General features: G+C 32.1%; 1 protein-coding gene across 3 annotated transcripts in view; it reads right to left on the reverse strand.

Annotated features, from left to right (window-relative positions):
* Positions 1–14160, reverse strand: part of LOC143051936 (nipped-B-like protein) — a 64807-nt gene extending 50647 nt beyond the window's left edge. For all 3 annotated transcript variants that reach the window (XM_076224932.1, XM_076224927.1, XM_076224921.1), the window contains exons 1-2: positions 13948–14160; positions 1362–1451 (exon numbers count right to left, since the gene is read on the reverse strand). In XM_076224932.1, the coding sequence (XP_076081047.1) occupies positions 1362–1425 (64 nt within the window). In that variant the 5' untranslated portion in view covers positions 1426–1451; positions 13948–14160. The remainder of the gene's footprint in view (positions 1–1361; positions 1452–13947) is intronic.
* Between the last annotated feature and the right edge of the window lie 145 nt (positions 14161–14305).

Here is a 14305-nt window from a genome sequence, read left to right on the forward strand (position 1 = left end):
ATCTAAGCAACAAACGTAACCAAGAAAACATAAGACTGACAAATGAACCATGAAAATGATGTAAATTTTTTTTTATTAAGGAATGACTGTAATATTTTTTCTGTTTATGAAGAAATAACATCACAAATGTGGTGCACACTAATAATAATAATAATAATAATACTTTATTCAGAAGCTTTACAGCTTATAGAATATACAATTTCACAATATTTTTTTTGAATGCATCAGTGAAATATAAATACAATAATTATACACAACAATACATGTATGGCGGAGAATGAAAATAAAATCATATGATAAATAATTAATACAACTACATATTACGAATTTTTTCAATATTAAACAAAAATTTACCTAACTTATTAAGTTCTTTCACAGTGTAGCGGGTTATTTTTTTTAATGTTATTTCGAAAAGACAGAAAAACATTACTTTTTATTGTTTAATTCTAAATTCCATTTTTAAACCAGAGTAAACCACAAAAAAATGTTGATGACGTCACGGTCACATGACAAAATTATGTCTATGAACTGATAAACAAAACCATGTTAGCCAACCAGAAGATGTGTTACATCCAAAATTAAATAAGTATGTGATAACTGAGGAATATATAAGTGGGTTATGATTTTGCCATGAAATATTTTTATGGCTCAGGAACAAGGACAATGGACATATATATGCCAGACAATAACTTCATTAGGGGTTTAAGGATTGGAATCCCAAATTACAAAGATATTCAACAAAGAGATATCATTGAGATCTCCCATCTCTGTGAGCTCTGATGTAAATACATGTAACATGTGGTAAAAAAAATGGATCTTTACCATAGAACATGTGGTAACTGAAACCAAAGTGTTTGACCTTGAACTTTGACCTAGAAGTTGTACATACATTATGACACACCCTCTGATGTTGGTTAATCTACATGTCGAGTATAAACTTTGAAACCATAACCGTTCTCAAGATATAGGGCAGTCACAATCTTAACCATGGGACATGGGGTTGTCAACTGAAACCCAAGTTTTTGACCTTGAACTTTGACATAGGAAGTTGTCTGAACACTATGACACACCCTCTCATGTTGGTTTATATACATAATGTCAAGTATAAAGTAAAAAATTATGACAGTTCTCAAGCGGACACACTTTGTTACAGACAGACTGATCACTATAGGCCAATCAGGGCAACCTGCCATTATGTGAGGCCCTAATTAATGACAACATTCAAGGGGCAGATCCCCTATGGATAAAATTTCTGATGGAACCAGAATTTTTTTTGGAATAAACAATTTTCTTATATTGACACCCCTTTGTTAACTATATTATATATACAATAAATTAAAATGAACACAATAAAAACTCACAATCTGTTAAACTACTGATCCCCGCAAGTGTTGTTATTGGAACACTTGGTACTTCACCATTCATGGTTTCTACTTTTTACATGGTCACATCTGAAAAATAATGGAAATTTATTATATTACAATACTCTCCACCATAACTCAGACTTGTGAAGTAATAGACAGGAGTGAAGAATAAACTAATATATTCTAAACATTTTTTACAATACTTATAAAGGTTGATCAAATATGTACTGTTATTCATAAAAATTAACACAATCCTGTTGAGGCACTTCCTCACCATTTGGAATTCAGTGTATGCCAATAGTTACATCATTCTGGATCAATTTGATATCTGTACTTGTTCATGTACACAAAATTGTAACTATCAAATTAACAAGTTTCTTTTCAGCAAGGATCATGTTAAAAATATTCAAATTCCATTAAGTCTGACAATGATCATAAACTTCAAAAGTGGATCTGTATGATAATCATAATTCTTAGACCTTGTTTGATGCATGAGCTACATGTACAATTCACTTTTTTTTTGTGGAAAAGGGGGGGGGGACCCTGTACCCCTGTACCAATTTCATGGATATAAGTTAATTGTAATTTGAAGGTAATTGAATTTCATGGCTCTGCCAAAGTTTGCATACATCATTTTTTGTACATTACAAGCAAGTACAAAAAGTTTATTTTGTTGTAAAATTTAAGTTCACTTTTATTAAAAAAAATCACAAAAATAACAATGAATCCACAGCATTTAGAGAGAGATCGAATCCAAAATAAATAAGTTCTGAATACATGTGTGCATATAAAAGGGATTGCTATACTGTCAGGACCCAGTTGTTCATCTATTAGTCAAATTCTAATCCAGGATTAAATATTGTAACCCTTGGTTTAAATCTTACTCTGGGTTAGTCAGGTGTTTTTTTTTTTATCCTGCATTCAAATTTAACCTTTTGTTAAATCCTTGGTTAAATGATTCAGATCAAACCTTGCTACCTGTTAACCAATGTTAATGAAGGACTACTGTTCCCAAAATATCCTTTTATAGTAAAGCTCATATCAAAATTATAACAAGATCTTAAAATGAGACTATTTCCACAGTTTTGCACCGAATTAAAGAAATTTGAAGACTTATGATGCAAAAGTGATATAAGTAATACAACCCAACAATCATAAAGTGAAAGCTTGGACAAAACAAAACAACATTCAGGCCATTGTTGAATTCCAATTCCTGGACAACCAAATAAATTTTACAAGTGTCAAAACCATATCCCCCCTCATGTTGACTTCTTTATCTGCAATGTAAACACAAGTTGATAACTGAGTATTGGAGAAACTGGTTTTCCTTATTTATATTATCTGGAAAATCAAGTACTTGCACTTCAACTTAATATTTCTATTTATAAATCAAAACTCTATATAGAATATATATATATTAAACAGACTTTTTGTTTATAATGCCATTTAGAAATCACGACAATTATTGAAAGTTATATTGTATTTTAATATAAAGCTTACAAAGTTGTAACCATGTAAAGATCTCTGATCTAGTGAAGTGATTATAAATGTACAATACAGTATTGTAACTATAGATTATACTGTATACAAGTTATCAATTAATGTATAGCATGTATACTATAGAGGGGACTAATTAGTGAAATATGTGATCAATGAAAATAGAACTTAAAACAAACATTATTCATTTGCTTCAAATTCTTTTCTATAATCAAAAACTTATAAATTTTAAAGAATTATTTTATTTATTCAAAACTCATTTTTTTAAAGAATCTATTATTATCATGATTATTGAAGTCTTATAGATTTGACACTAGTTATAAATATAAAGTACAGAAATAAAGTACTCAAATCTAGATTTTATCCATACAATGTTTATAAACCACAGACCTGAAAATTTATTAAGCTATATATAACTACTTACAAAACAATGTAAAATAAAATAATACCCAAACACATTGACATATATATATAATATGCAAGCTCTGCACTTTCTTATGTAGCATAATACTGAATAAAATCAAACTGGATCCCAATTACACTAAACAGGAAATGGTCACCATAAACATGGCATCTTTGTATCAATTTAGAACACAATTTCAAACTGAGTTTTAACCCAATAAACCATATGACATTCAACCATAAGGATCCAATAAACTAAAAGGAAATGTACCATGTGTAAAATAATTTTTACAACTCCCTTCTGCCCCAGCATGGGAGCAATAATCAGCATGAAAATTCACTTCCTAGTAACAAAAATCCAATATTTTTGAAAAAAAATGCAAAAAAAAATATATAAATTTTGAATTCTGCAAATTACTATTTAACACTAAGCACACACATTCAAAGGTTTTCTGAAAACAAGAGGTATCATTTTTATTTTTAAATCATTTGGATCAAAAATCTTCTGACTGATTTATCTCACTTAAAATCTAACACTGCGCTGCTGAAAGAACAGAAAATCAATCAATAAAGGATAAATATATACATAGCAATATCTTGCTCAACAATGAAACCGTGTCATAGTGATACACATGTACATGTATATATAAGTTAAATATTAAAGCTGAATTGAGTTTCCACAATGTATAGCAACTTATTACAATTAAGACAATTATTAGCATTTTTTCATTGATTTCATAAAACTTAAGATATCTTTTCCTTTCTATTTTCATTTAGTAATGCTGACAGAACTGCCAAAAAAATCAAATTCCAATTTATCTACACTAGTTTTTTTTTGTATATATTAAACTGGTTTGAAGCAAACTCATAAATTCATCATCAGTTAGAAGGATAGCCTTTAGGTTATATTATTATGGGAAAGGATAATACTTACAAAATTCTCAACCGGTAATAAAGTAATAAAGTTTTGATAAATGTGATTGCTTTATTTTGAATTCAGAAAAATCTGAAATGTTATGCATCTTCTTAAAAAATAAAATATTCAGAAAAGTCGGAAGATTCATCATCTTAAAAAATAAAATATTTAGATATTAGAGCATACCAAAGATCAATATTCTTTTTAAACAGTATTTCTTTAACACAACCTATAATAAAACCTATATTTTAATTGTAGTTTTTTTCTATATCCAATATTGCTCAGGCATTAAGATATTTGTCACACTTTTGATACATGTTCATATAAATAATTGTTATACATTTTTATACAATGTATTTTACTGGGTAAAAGGAGATGCATGGTATATGTCGATGAGACGAAAGCGGGAAAAAATATACATATATAAAGGGCAACATATGATCTTCATCAATAGTATATATATTAATAGGTCAAGCTCTAAATCAATGCTTAGTATCAAAGACCTGCATTCAACACCTAATTCTACAATAATTTACAACCAGGTGCTCCACAGGGCGCAGCTTTATACAACCGCAGATGTGGAACCCTGACCAATTGGGGCAAGTATGGACTCTGAATTTGGATTATGATCAAATTTTTGACATAATATGAGTTTCTGACACAAAACAAATGTCAAAATCTTACAAATCTATTGCACAATATTGTGCAATAATTTGGAATTTGAGAAATTTGGAAAAAAAATAATTGGGAAAACTATTACCACCCCCCTTTTTTGCAATGAGTCAAAAACCTGACATTCCTTTATACATAATTTACAAGAAGTGTAAGGGTGGTATATCTGAACATACCTGATACATTGTATGTAAAATGCTTTTAAATTACCTCCCTTACACTGCTTCATATTGTCTTAATTGTCCATTGACCAGAAAAACCTTATTTTTCCTACTTTTCCCCCCTAATTTCAAAACATTTTGAGCCATAACCCCCAAAGTCAATACTAACCATCCCTTCATGGTATGGAAACTAATGGAATAATTTCAGAGAGATTCATACACTTGAACACAAGTTATTGTTAGAAAACTGCAAAAATGCTCATTTTGGGCCCCTTTTTGGCCACTACTTGCTTAACCATAATCCCCAAAATTAATCCCAACCTTCCTTTAGTGGTATTGACACCTTCTTGTAAAAATTTATAGAGACACTTAAACACAAGTTATTGTCTGTAAACTAGAAAAATGCTTCTTTTTGGCCAATTTTTGGCACCTTATTCCTACATATTCAGGAAAATTAACCCCAAACTGAATCCCAGCCTTCCCTGTATTATATGGAAACTTGTGGTGCAATGTCAGAGAGATCCATAAAGTTACACACAAGTTATTGTCTTGAAACTAGAAAATGATTGTTTTATGCCCCTTTTTCCTATACTGTTTGCCTAATAACCCCTAAAAATAAATCCCAACCTTCTACTGATGGTATTAAACATTGTGGTACAATTTCAGAGCATTTGAAATACTAATACACAACTTTTTGTCCTGAAACTAGATAAATGCTATTTTTGGCCCCTTTGGCCCCCTAATTCCCAAACCTTTGGGACCATAACCCCCAAAATCAATCCCAAGCTTCCTTTTGTGGCTATAAACATTGTGTTAAAATTTTATTGATTTCTTTTTAATTATTCCAAAGTTATTATCCGGAAACAATCCGTCTTTGGACGACGACGACGTGATACCAATATACGACCAAATCTTTTTTTTAATATTCTTGCCTATGTTTTTACAATCAGAACACCTGTTAATTGTTTACTTCAAATGACGTACAATATAATGACGTCCTTACTTACTTTGGCAGTCACCATTTCCGGTTTTGGTAATTTAGGTATTTTCTGAAATGGCAGTAATTTAGGTATTTTCTGAAATGGTAAACGGTAAACAGTAAACCAAATCGGTAGATTGGTTTACTTAAGTATAAATACGGCGGAGAATTTGGATAAGACTTCAGTACTACTTTACCGTGGGCAAGTAATTAACAAAAGTTAATTCCAAGCAATTTTAATATACACGTAAAGATACCATTTACCAGACTAAGTAGTAACCAGACTACTTCCGTTTAACTTGGGCTTGTTAATTCCTTAACAAGTTGCATTTAGAGAATGACTTCTCAAGAGAACTTAATCTTTTGACAGTTGAATTTGAATTGCCATTTGCCGATTAAAAACTAAAGCTATTTAACTTTCTGGGTATATTTTTCCACTATCCATTTTCTTCAATTCACGCTAGGAAGTTAATACTATATTTATCTAATAAGGTTATGATACTGTGAAGTTATTTAATATTTGTGGGTATTGTTGATATTTGATGCATCTTAAAGTTAATACAAGTTGATTTTTATTTAATGAGTCTGTTATTCTTACAAAACCTATACAGAACCAACCTTAGATCTACCAGAACACCACAAAGTACCATGATAACAGAGTACCATACTACCAAAGAAGGGTCACCAGTTATACCTTTTAATTCATATATACTCAAACATTCTAACAAAACACATTTTTATAGCAACACACTAAGGGTTACTCATTAATAGTTTAACAATAATGCCTGACCGCTCGGTTTTCATTACTGTGGTGGCAGCTGTTGGATGTACCTACATTTTTATATTCTTACAATAAGTGTAATATTTTCTAGATATGGCATAAATAAATATATAAGTAAAATGGATAGCACGGAAAATAAATTTGAAACACCTAGGTTAACTGCCCAGGGTAGACCAGTACTCCCCCGACCTCGGTCCTGTGAAACATTCCATGATCTGATGCCGACCAGAGAGATAAGCATAAGAGTGAACCAAAATCAATGGCCCTCACAAGAGAATACGGATAGATACGAAAAGGATGGTATACATCAGACTGACAAAAGGCCATTGTCAGGAGGTCTATCACCTTCAACGAAAGTGACCATTGACCAAGTGAAAAATAAGGAAATTTCACATAGGGCAACGATTGTTTCCAGATGCGACACGGCCAGTAAAACAGAATCTTCGTGAAGAGTAAAGCACTCTTTATAACCATGCTGCCAGGTCTTGGTATGGGTTTTGGAGTCAGAAAGCAGAGGGTTCTGCTAAGAAAGACTCGGGGAATACAAGACGAGGCGCAATGTCTTGTGAACCTAGATGAGATTCAGGAGATTTACCTAGGACATTGGACGGGGGCTTACTCCAAGCATTACCTTTGATGTCCTGCGGACGATTCAGAGTTGGGTTAACGGGACCGACCATGAACACTGTACTGATGAAATGACCAGTAAGGCTTAAATTAAAATATTGTTTATTTGCCCCATACCGACCGACCCTATAAATTTGTTTCGCCTGAAAATCTTTTATTTGTATTTACCAGCAAGATTATATTTTATTTTATTTTTCCTTTCCTACAAAAAATCTTATATTTGTATTTCCCGTTTCAAAACTTTTCTACCCAAATCCTCGGGTTTTATCTTTCCCGTATAAGGTCTAGTCTGTTTGGTATCATGTGAGCGTTTGACATGAACACTTGCATTTAAAGTTTGAAAGCATTTGTTTGAAATCTATGATGAAAGCTTTGAAATTATGATATGATGAACATGACTCTGTCTTTATACTTGAAGAGTAGGGTTCATTCAAAAAAACTTCTTCCAATACAAAATTATCAACGCAAGTACAAAATATTTTGTAAATGGACGTTGTATCCTATGTAGGAATGGCCTTTGATGATCCGTAGATCAGGACAATTATGTTGAACTATGCCTTCGACCAGCATTGATATATTATTTATATCTGACATGAACCAAAGTTCTGTAAAGTGGAGAATATTTGGCAGTAAAAACACCAAGTTTTTCCATACAGATCATTTATAAATGCGATGTAAAATATGGACAACTGAGTTTCAAGTCTTGTATCATTTTTATTGGAAACCCATGCACACACGAACATTTAAACTCTATAGGGACTTTTTCTACTAGAAAGGCCAAAAAAAAATATATGTCTGTTTCCTGCTGCCAAGGCAAAAAAATCAGGGTCGGTAGGTCGGGGGTTTTTTTTTTTTTTTATTATTATTATTTTTGCACTCCCTGTCAGATTTGCAGATGGTTAAATGTCATATTTGGTTAGGGTCCTGTACCCTAAAATCATTTAATCTCTTTAAAGAAGCTTTAATTGAATAATCCTCCCAGTGCCAACATTTTTTAAACCTTAAGGTTCATCATAACAAATGGACAAATATGGCCGTATTTTCACCTCAAAAACTACTCTGTACAGACTTACCTGTGCTGTTTGGAAAGTTTTAATGCCTAGCATCCACTAGATATATAAAAGTTCAATGCATTTTGTGTTTAAGAAAGATAAAATCTTTCTTGGTTTTTGATGGGCATTTTTTTTCATTTCTGCAGAAGGTGCAAAAATAAACAAACACCTGAATTACTTTGATACTGTCCACTCACAGCTGACTCAGATAAACTCTTTAACTCACCTATAGTTGTGAAGATACCTCTTGTCCATGTCAATTAAGGACAATCAAAACAATATAAACCGGTTTTTTACCTGAGGGTGCATCTCAAAGTTGTACCACAACTTAGTTAATTTTCACACCTTCTGCATGAAGGGAAAAAAATGCCCATCAAAATCCAAAAGAGATTTTATCTTTCTGAAACTCAAAATGCATTTAACTTTATTATATCTAGTGGATGCCAGGCATTAAAACTTTTCCACGTTCACAGGTAAGTCTGTACTCCGAGTAATTTTTGGCATGCAAATACAGCCATATTTGTCCGTTTGTTATGATGTACCTTAATTGTAGCACATTTTTGCTGGGAGCAGCCATTTTGATTGTTTGGGTATAGTAAAATACGGATCTGCATCGGACCGGAAACAAATTTTTCCGGACCGGAAATGATTTTTTTCCGGAATTGAAAAAAAGATCTAGGGTCGGGGGGCTTTGAGTCAGGGTTGGTCGGGAACCAGGAAACATACATATATTTTTTTTGGCCTAATGTATGTCTGCACGGACATATTTTACCAGGACAAAGTTATCCTTTAGGTCGAGGTAAGCGTACAAGGTATGCAGTAATGAATATTAGTGTAAGTTAAAACTCTTAAAAGTTCCAGGCATATAAATGTTTAAAATATGCCGCACAGCCCTATATTTTGATATTTGAAAACAAAATAGTAGTGCATATGAATTATTTCACATTCTACATGATATTTTTTTTTCAAAACTTCCCGAGACTTTATACTAATAGTCCCTGAAACTTATTAGCAAACGCATACTTAAACAAAAGCAATACAGACAAAAATGACATCATGCAGATTTTGAATCTATAAAAATAATATTAAACCTACCTGCCTACCAATGACAAAAAATGTACCCAGCTAAGTTTGTTTTTGGGAAAGAAAAAGAAAATATTTTACCTACCTACCTACCCTGTTTTAAAACATAGGGTCGTAAAAGGGCAAACAAAACAATATTTTAATTTAGGCCGAATTTAAAATTTTTTGGCATTAGCAATAAACCAAATTTTGAGCACGATTATGATTATGACTAAGTTTATATCATTATGATATGATAAAAACTTACAAAATACAAACTGTTACAAAAAGAAAACAGCACTTAATGATGGGATTTGATTATAAACGACCATATGACTAATTGGGATGACTATTTAGTTCAGTTTGAATTAATTGCAGCAATTAATAAATGGTCTGACATACAGAAAGCTTTAGAATTAGCTACTAGCTTGAGAGCTACCACCCAAAGTATTCTAACAGATTTAAGACCAGAGATGTGGACCAATTTTGTATAACTGACTGACGCTTTAGCGTCAGGTTTTCAACCAGAAAACTTATCAGAAATATACAGGGCATAATTGAAAAGTAAAATATGCGGACGCACTGAATAAATACCTGTATTAGGCCATGACATAAAACGTCTAGTAAGATTAATATTAGTGTATCCATCAGCTCCAATGGAGGTTAAGGAACTTTTAGCTTGTTTGCTCCTGGTGCTACAAAGTATGTTAATCTAAGAATGCGTAATTTTTCCCTTGAGACCAATATTCCTGTCAGCTAAGCATTCATTCGTCTGTAATCAGTATCTTAAGAATCCGGATTTCGGTCATAGCTGGTCCAGTCCGATCAGTAGTTTACAAATATTTCAATGACTGATGAGGAAAAATTTACAAAAATAAATGATGTGTGACACACTATTTAGAAAGGAATATATATATTACCTCGACCTAAAACTTTAATTTGAAGCAGGATAGACAGACAGACGGACGGACATAGAGACCGGGAAATATAATGTCCAAAATGGGACATAAAAATTTGACCTAAATAACAATATGCAATTTCAGACAGATCATGATGAAATACATTTGGAAGGGGTATAAAAAAATTGGCAAGCCACACACTGTCCACACTAGGGACTATATTTTTGGACAACCAAGGTCAAGGGACAATAACTGTGTTCCCGGACCTCATGAGGTTAAGAATTATAATACATGTATTGCAATATATATACATGTAGAAGACATAAGCAAGGATGCAAACAACTATTATTCAATGTACAGCCTTCATCAATTAGATCCCCTATACATACACAGCGTATTCATTAATTAAGAACCGATTGCCGATTAAAATGGTCGTTTATAATCAAATCCCCATCGGTTGTTTTTCTGATGTCGAAAAAATATAAATCGTACTTTTAGTTTTAGATCGTTGGTCACTATCTAGGACAATCTAAAAAGATATATAACGGCATTTCTGATTGGTTAATAAAATTGAATTCCAATAAAATATATGCTGGTTGTTGAGTTAGCTGCAAAGTACTATAAGATTTTGTACTGAAACCAGGAAAAGTATGCATTTATAGTAATAACGAGATTTTGTAACCAGTCAATAAAGAAAAAGTGAAAATGAAAAGAATTTCAGATTTTTTTCGATTAACAACAAAGCAAAAAAAGGTTTGTTCTATGACATTTGCATTAAAATAATTGACACACCCTCCCTTGTAATGTTCATGAAGTGCATGATCGTCGTCCTACATGTACCATGAAATGAAAAAAAGAGCAATGTCTTGTCTCGTAAAAGCAGACATCACATTATTTTCATTAAGTGATTTTCATTTTCTTGGTTTTAAGTGAAAAAGCCTTTTAAAAGCAGACTCTTTACTTTTACCATAAATCATATGTATACCTGTCCCATGGCCCTTCTTTTTTGAAACAAAAGAAAAAATTGTAGAGACTTAGAAATTGATTATCTTATAAATGCTCCAAGCCTGTATGCATGTTTGTATAAATGGTCCTGATACGGACAGTCTCAAAAAATCCAATGTTATACCAAAAGCAGTGGAAACATGGATAGGAACTAAAAACAGGAGGAAACTTGCAGTTAAACAAAATTGTAGAATGATAAAACAACAAAATCCTATTCCAAATATTACTGAAGAACAAGACATTTCAGTACAGACAGAGCCTGTTGCTCTTTCAAGTTTAAGTGACAGAGAGGAGGTAAGGTTTGAAGTGCAGGCTGCAATCAAAAAAATGTATCTAGACTTTGACATTGATGATGGAGATGATGACAATGATGATGATGAACAAAATGAAAATGATAACAACATGTTTTAATTGAATCAAATAAATCAGATTGATATTATTATATTTGCAGGGCTTTCCCTTGAAAATAAAGTAGAAGGCTCAATTAAAATCATAGGCGGGTGTAACATGCGTTCGGCAAAGCCGGGCGCCCATCAAGCTGTAAGCTTGGTGCCTTACAGCAGGGGGTCTGGGGCCATTCAAGGCCACCAGAAGCTCTGGCATAAATAGAGCAAAATCCTGCATTCTTGCAATCTCCTGGCACCTAAATTCATCTTTCAAATGACAATTTTTTTATGTATGAAATTAAAGAAAGAAAAAAAAATCTCAAAGAAATTTAATTTTTTTTTTTAGTTATAGTTTTTTATTTTCATTACCTTATGCTTAAAATTCATTTACTTTTAAAGGAGTTTTATTGATTTAATAATCCAGTTTGTTAGAAATCTTAATGATTAATTTTGCATAACTACGTCGTGCATTTGTAAACAAATGACCCCTCTTTTCTCTCTAAAGACTGTTGCGCATATTTAAATCACACAATTATTTCTCAACATTGACAGAAAATTGCAAAGTTGCGGTCACGATAAACAAGGATGAAAAGTCAAGTGTTTACCTTTGGCTAAATATAGTTCACATGAATTCAGGTCACTGATTGTATGTCTATTTAAAGTCAGAATGTATCGTTTCTTTTCAAAGATAACAAGAGAGATGTTCCGGTGGTCATTGAAGGATAACAATAGAGACATTCTGATTGCCCCCTGACCTTCAACGGGGCTTTGCCCTCGACCTGACCAGCCCCCTAGACCCATGGCTTGATCTGCTACATTTCAACTTCAATCAGTTACTTCAAAACTTATTGAAAACCTTGCATACAATCTTTGTGTTGGGATTTAGTTATTCATGTATATATTTAGCAAAAATTGTTTTTTAGAGAACATTTATTACATGTTATATTACACTGTGGCATTGTACAAATAATCAAATTTCTAGCCCTGTATACGCTGGTAGATAACTGTTTTATTTAGAGCACCCAAAGAGATCTGCCAGGGGAGTGAGGGTACAGTTTTATCCATGTACACTTCCTATCAAAGAGATTCATCTACAATGTGTACAACCAACAAACAATAGGGTGTTAAGACCATCAGGAAGTCTGTTTTTAAGGTATAGGAAGCTGAAGTTCTGCGTGAGAACACCCTGGCACCTCTATGTGAACAAAAAAATTAGAGATATCTAAGATTGATCTTCAACCAAGGTGGCTTGACAGCCCCCTAAATGCCCATTCTAGTTTAAATTTCTGTCCTGGCATGAGAAGTGTTTGTTGACTATGAACCCACACATTTACAAAAAAAATCATTGAAAGATGTCTTTTCAACAAAGAAATGCATAGTTCAATATATACATATTACTAAATTTTCCATTTCCACAAAATCTATTTGAACCCAATTTGGATTGTGTGATCAAATATAGTATAATGTAACATATTCTAGCCATTGTTTGTAACAGGTTTACATTTTCAAAGAAAAGTTTTATAGCTTGAAAATGATTTTGCTTACTGAATGAATATTGACAACCATTTTGTGGTCAAAGGGGAGGTAACTCATAATCCATGTTAGCCTGTCAAAAATAAAAGCAACTTTGAAAATTCAAAATTATTGTGTCATCAGAAGTGTTTATATGTTTTCTAACAATCACTTTATTTTATATCTGATAATTAAGCTATTTCTCCAATTGACAGGATTGACCTATAAATTAAGAAGCCAATATTTTAGAATTTAAACTGTAATTTTCATAGTCCAACAATCAAGTTCCTGGAGCAACATAGAACTTATACTATTGTAGGGTTTAGTTTCAAAATTGCAGTAAAATATGCATTTTCTTCCTGATTAATTAGTTTGTCTTAATACAATATAAATATCGTTGCATACCTTGAATGAAACAATTTCAAAGCATTTTAATTCGGCCATTCTTGGTTTATTACTATAATATTGAATGTTTTTTGTGTACAATACAACCATTAAATGTGTAACTAATAGTTAAAAGCTGACCTTGATATCATAATGTTTAAAAAGTATGCTTTCTATGGAAAGTTTTCTCACACTGATAGGTGATAAGTGCGAAAATATGAAATTGTTTGCCCTGAGACGAGCCTTACCTGTGCAGAATTTACATCGGTCTTTTGGTCTTTATCATAGATAATCGACACAATTTACAACATTTGTTAATTGATCAGTGAAGATTGATATGCACTGAATCCATACGTGATTAAAAGTTCTTCATGACAAGAAAAAAATAGGGAAAATTATTAAAGAATCACAACAATGACCCGCGCCAAAAATTACGATAGCCTTCTCACTGATCTATCAAAAATACGTTCCAAGAAAAAGTACCAAAACATTATTCAAAAATTGTAATATGACTAATCAAAGCACTTGGTTTTATAAACGTACAATGTGTATCATCAAAAAAAATCAACGCTATTAATATTCCGTTGTGGAATGCCATTTTTAATG

The sequence above is a fragment of the Mytilus galloprovincialis genome, chromosome 1 (genome assembly GCF_965363235.1).
Source record: "Mytilus galloprovincialis chromosome 1, xbMytGall1.hap1.1, whole genome shotgun sequence".
In the NCBI taxonomy this organism is placed as follows: domain Eukaryota; kingdom Metazoa; phylum Mollusca; class Bivalvia; order Mytilida; family Mytilidae; genus Mytilus; species Mytilus galloprovincialis.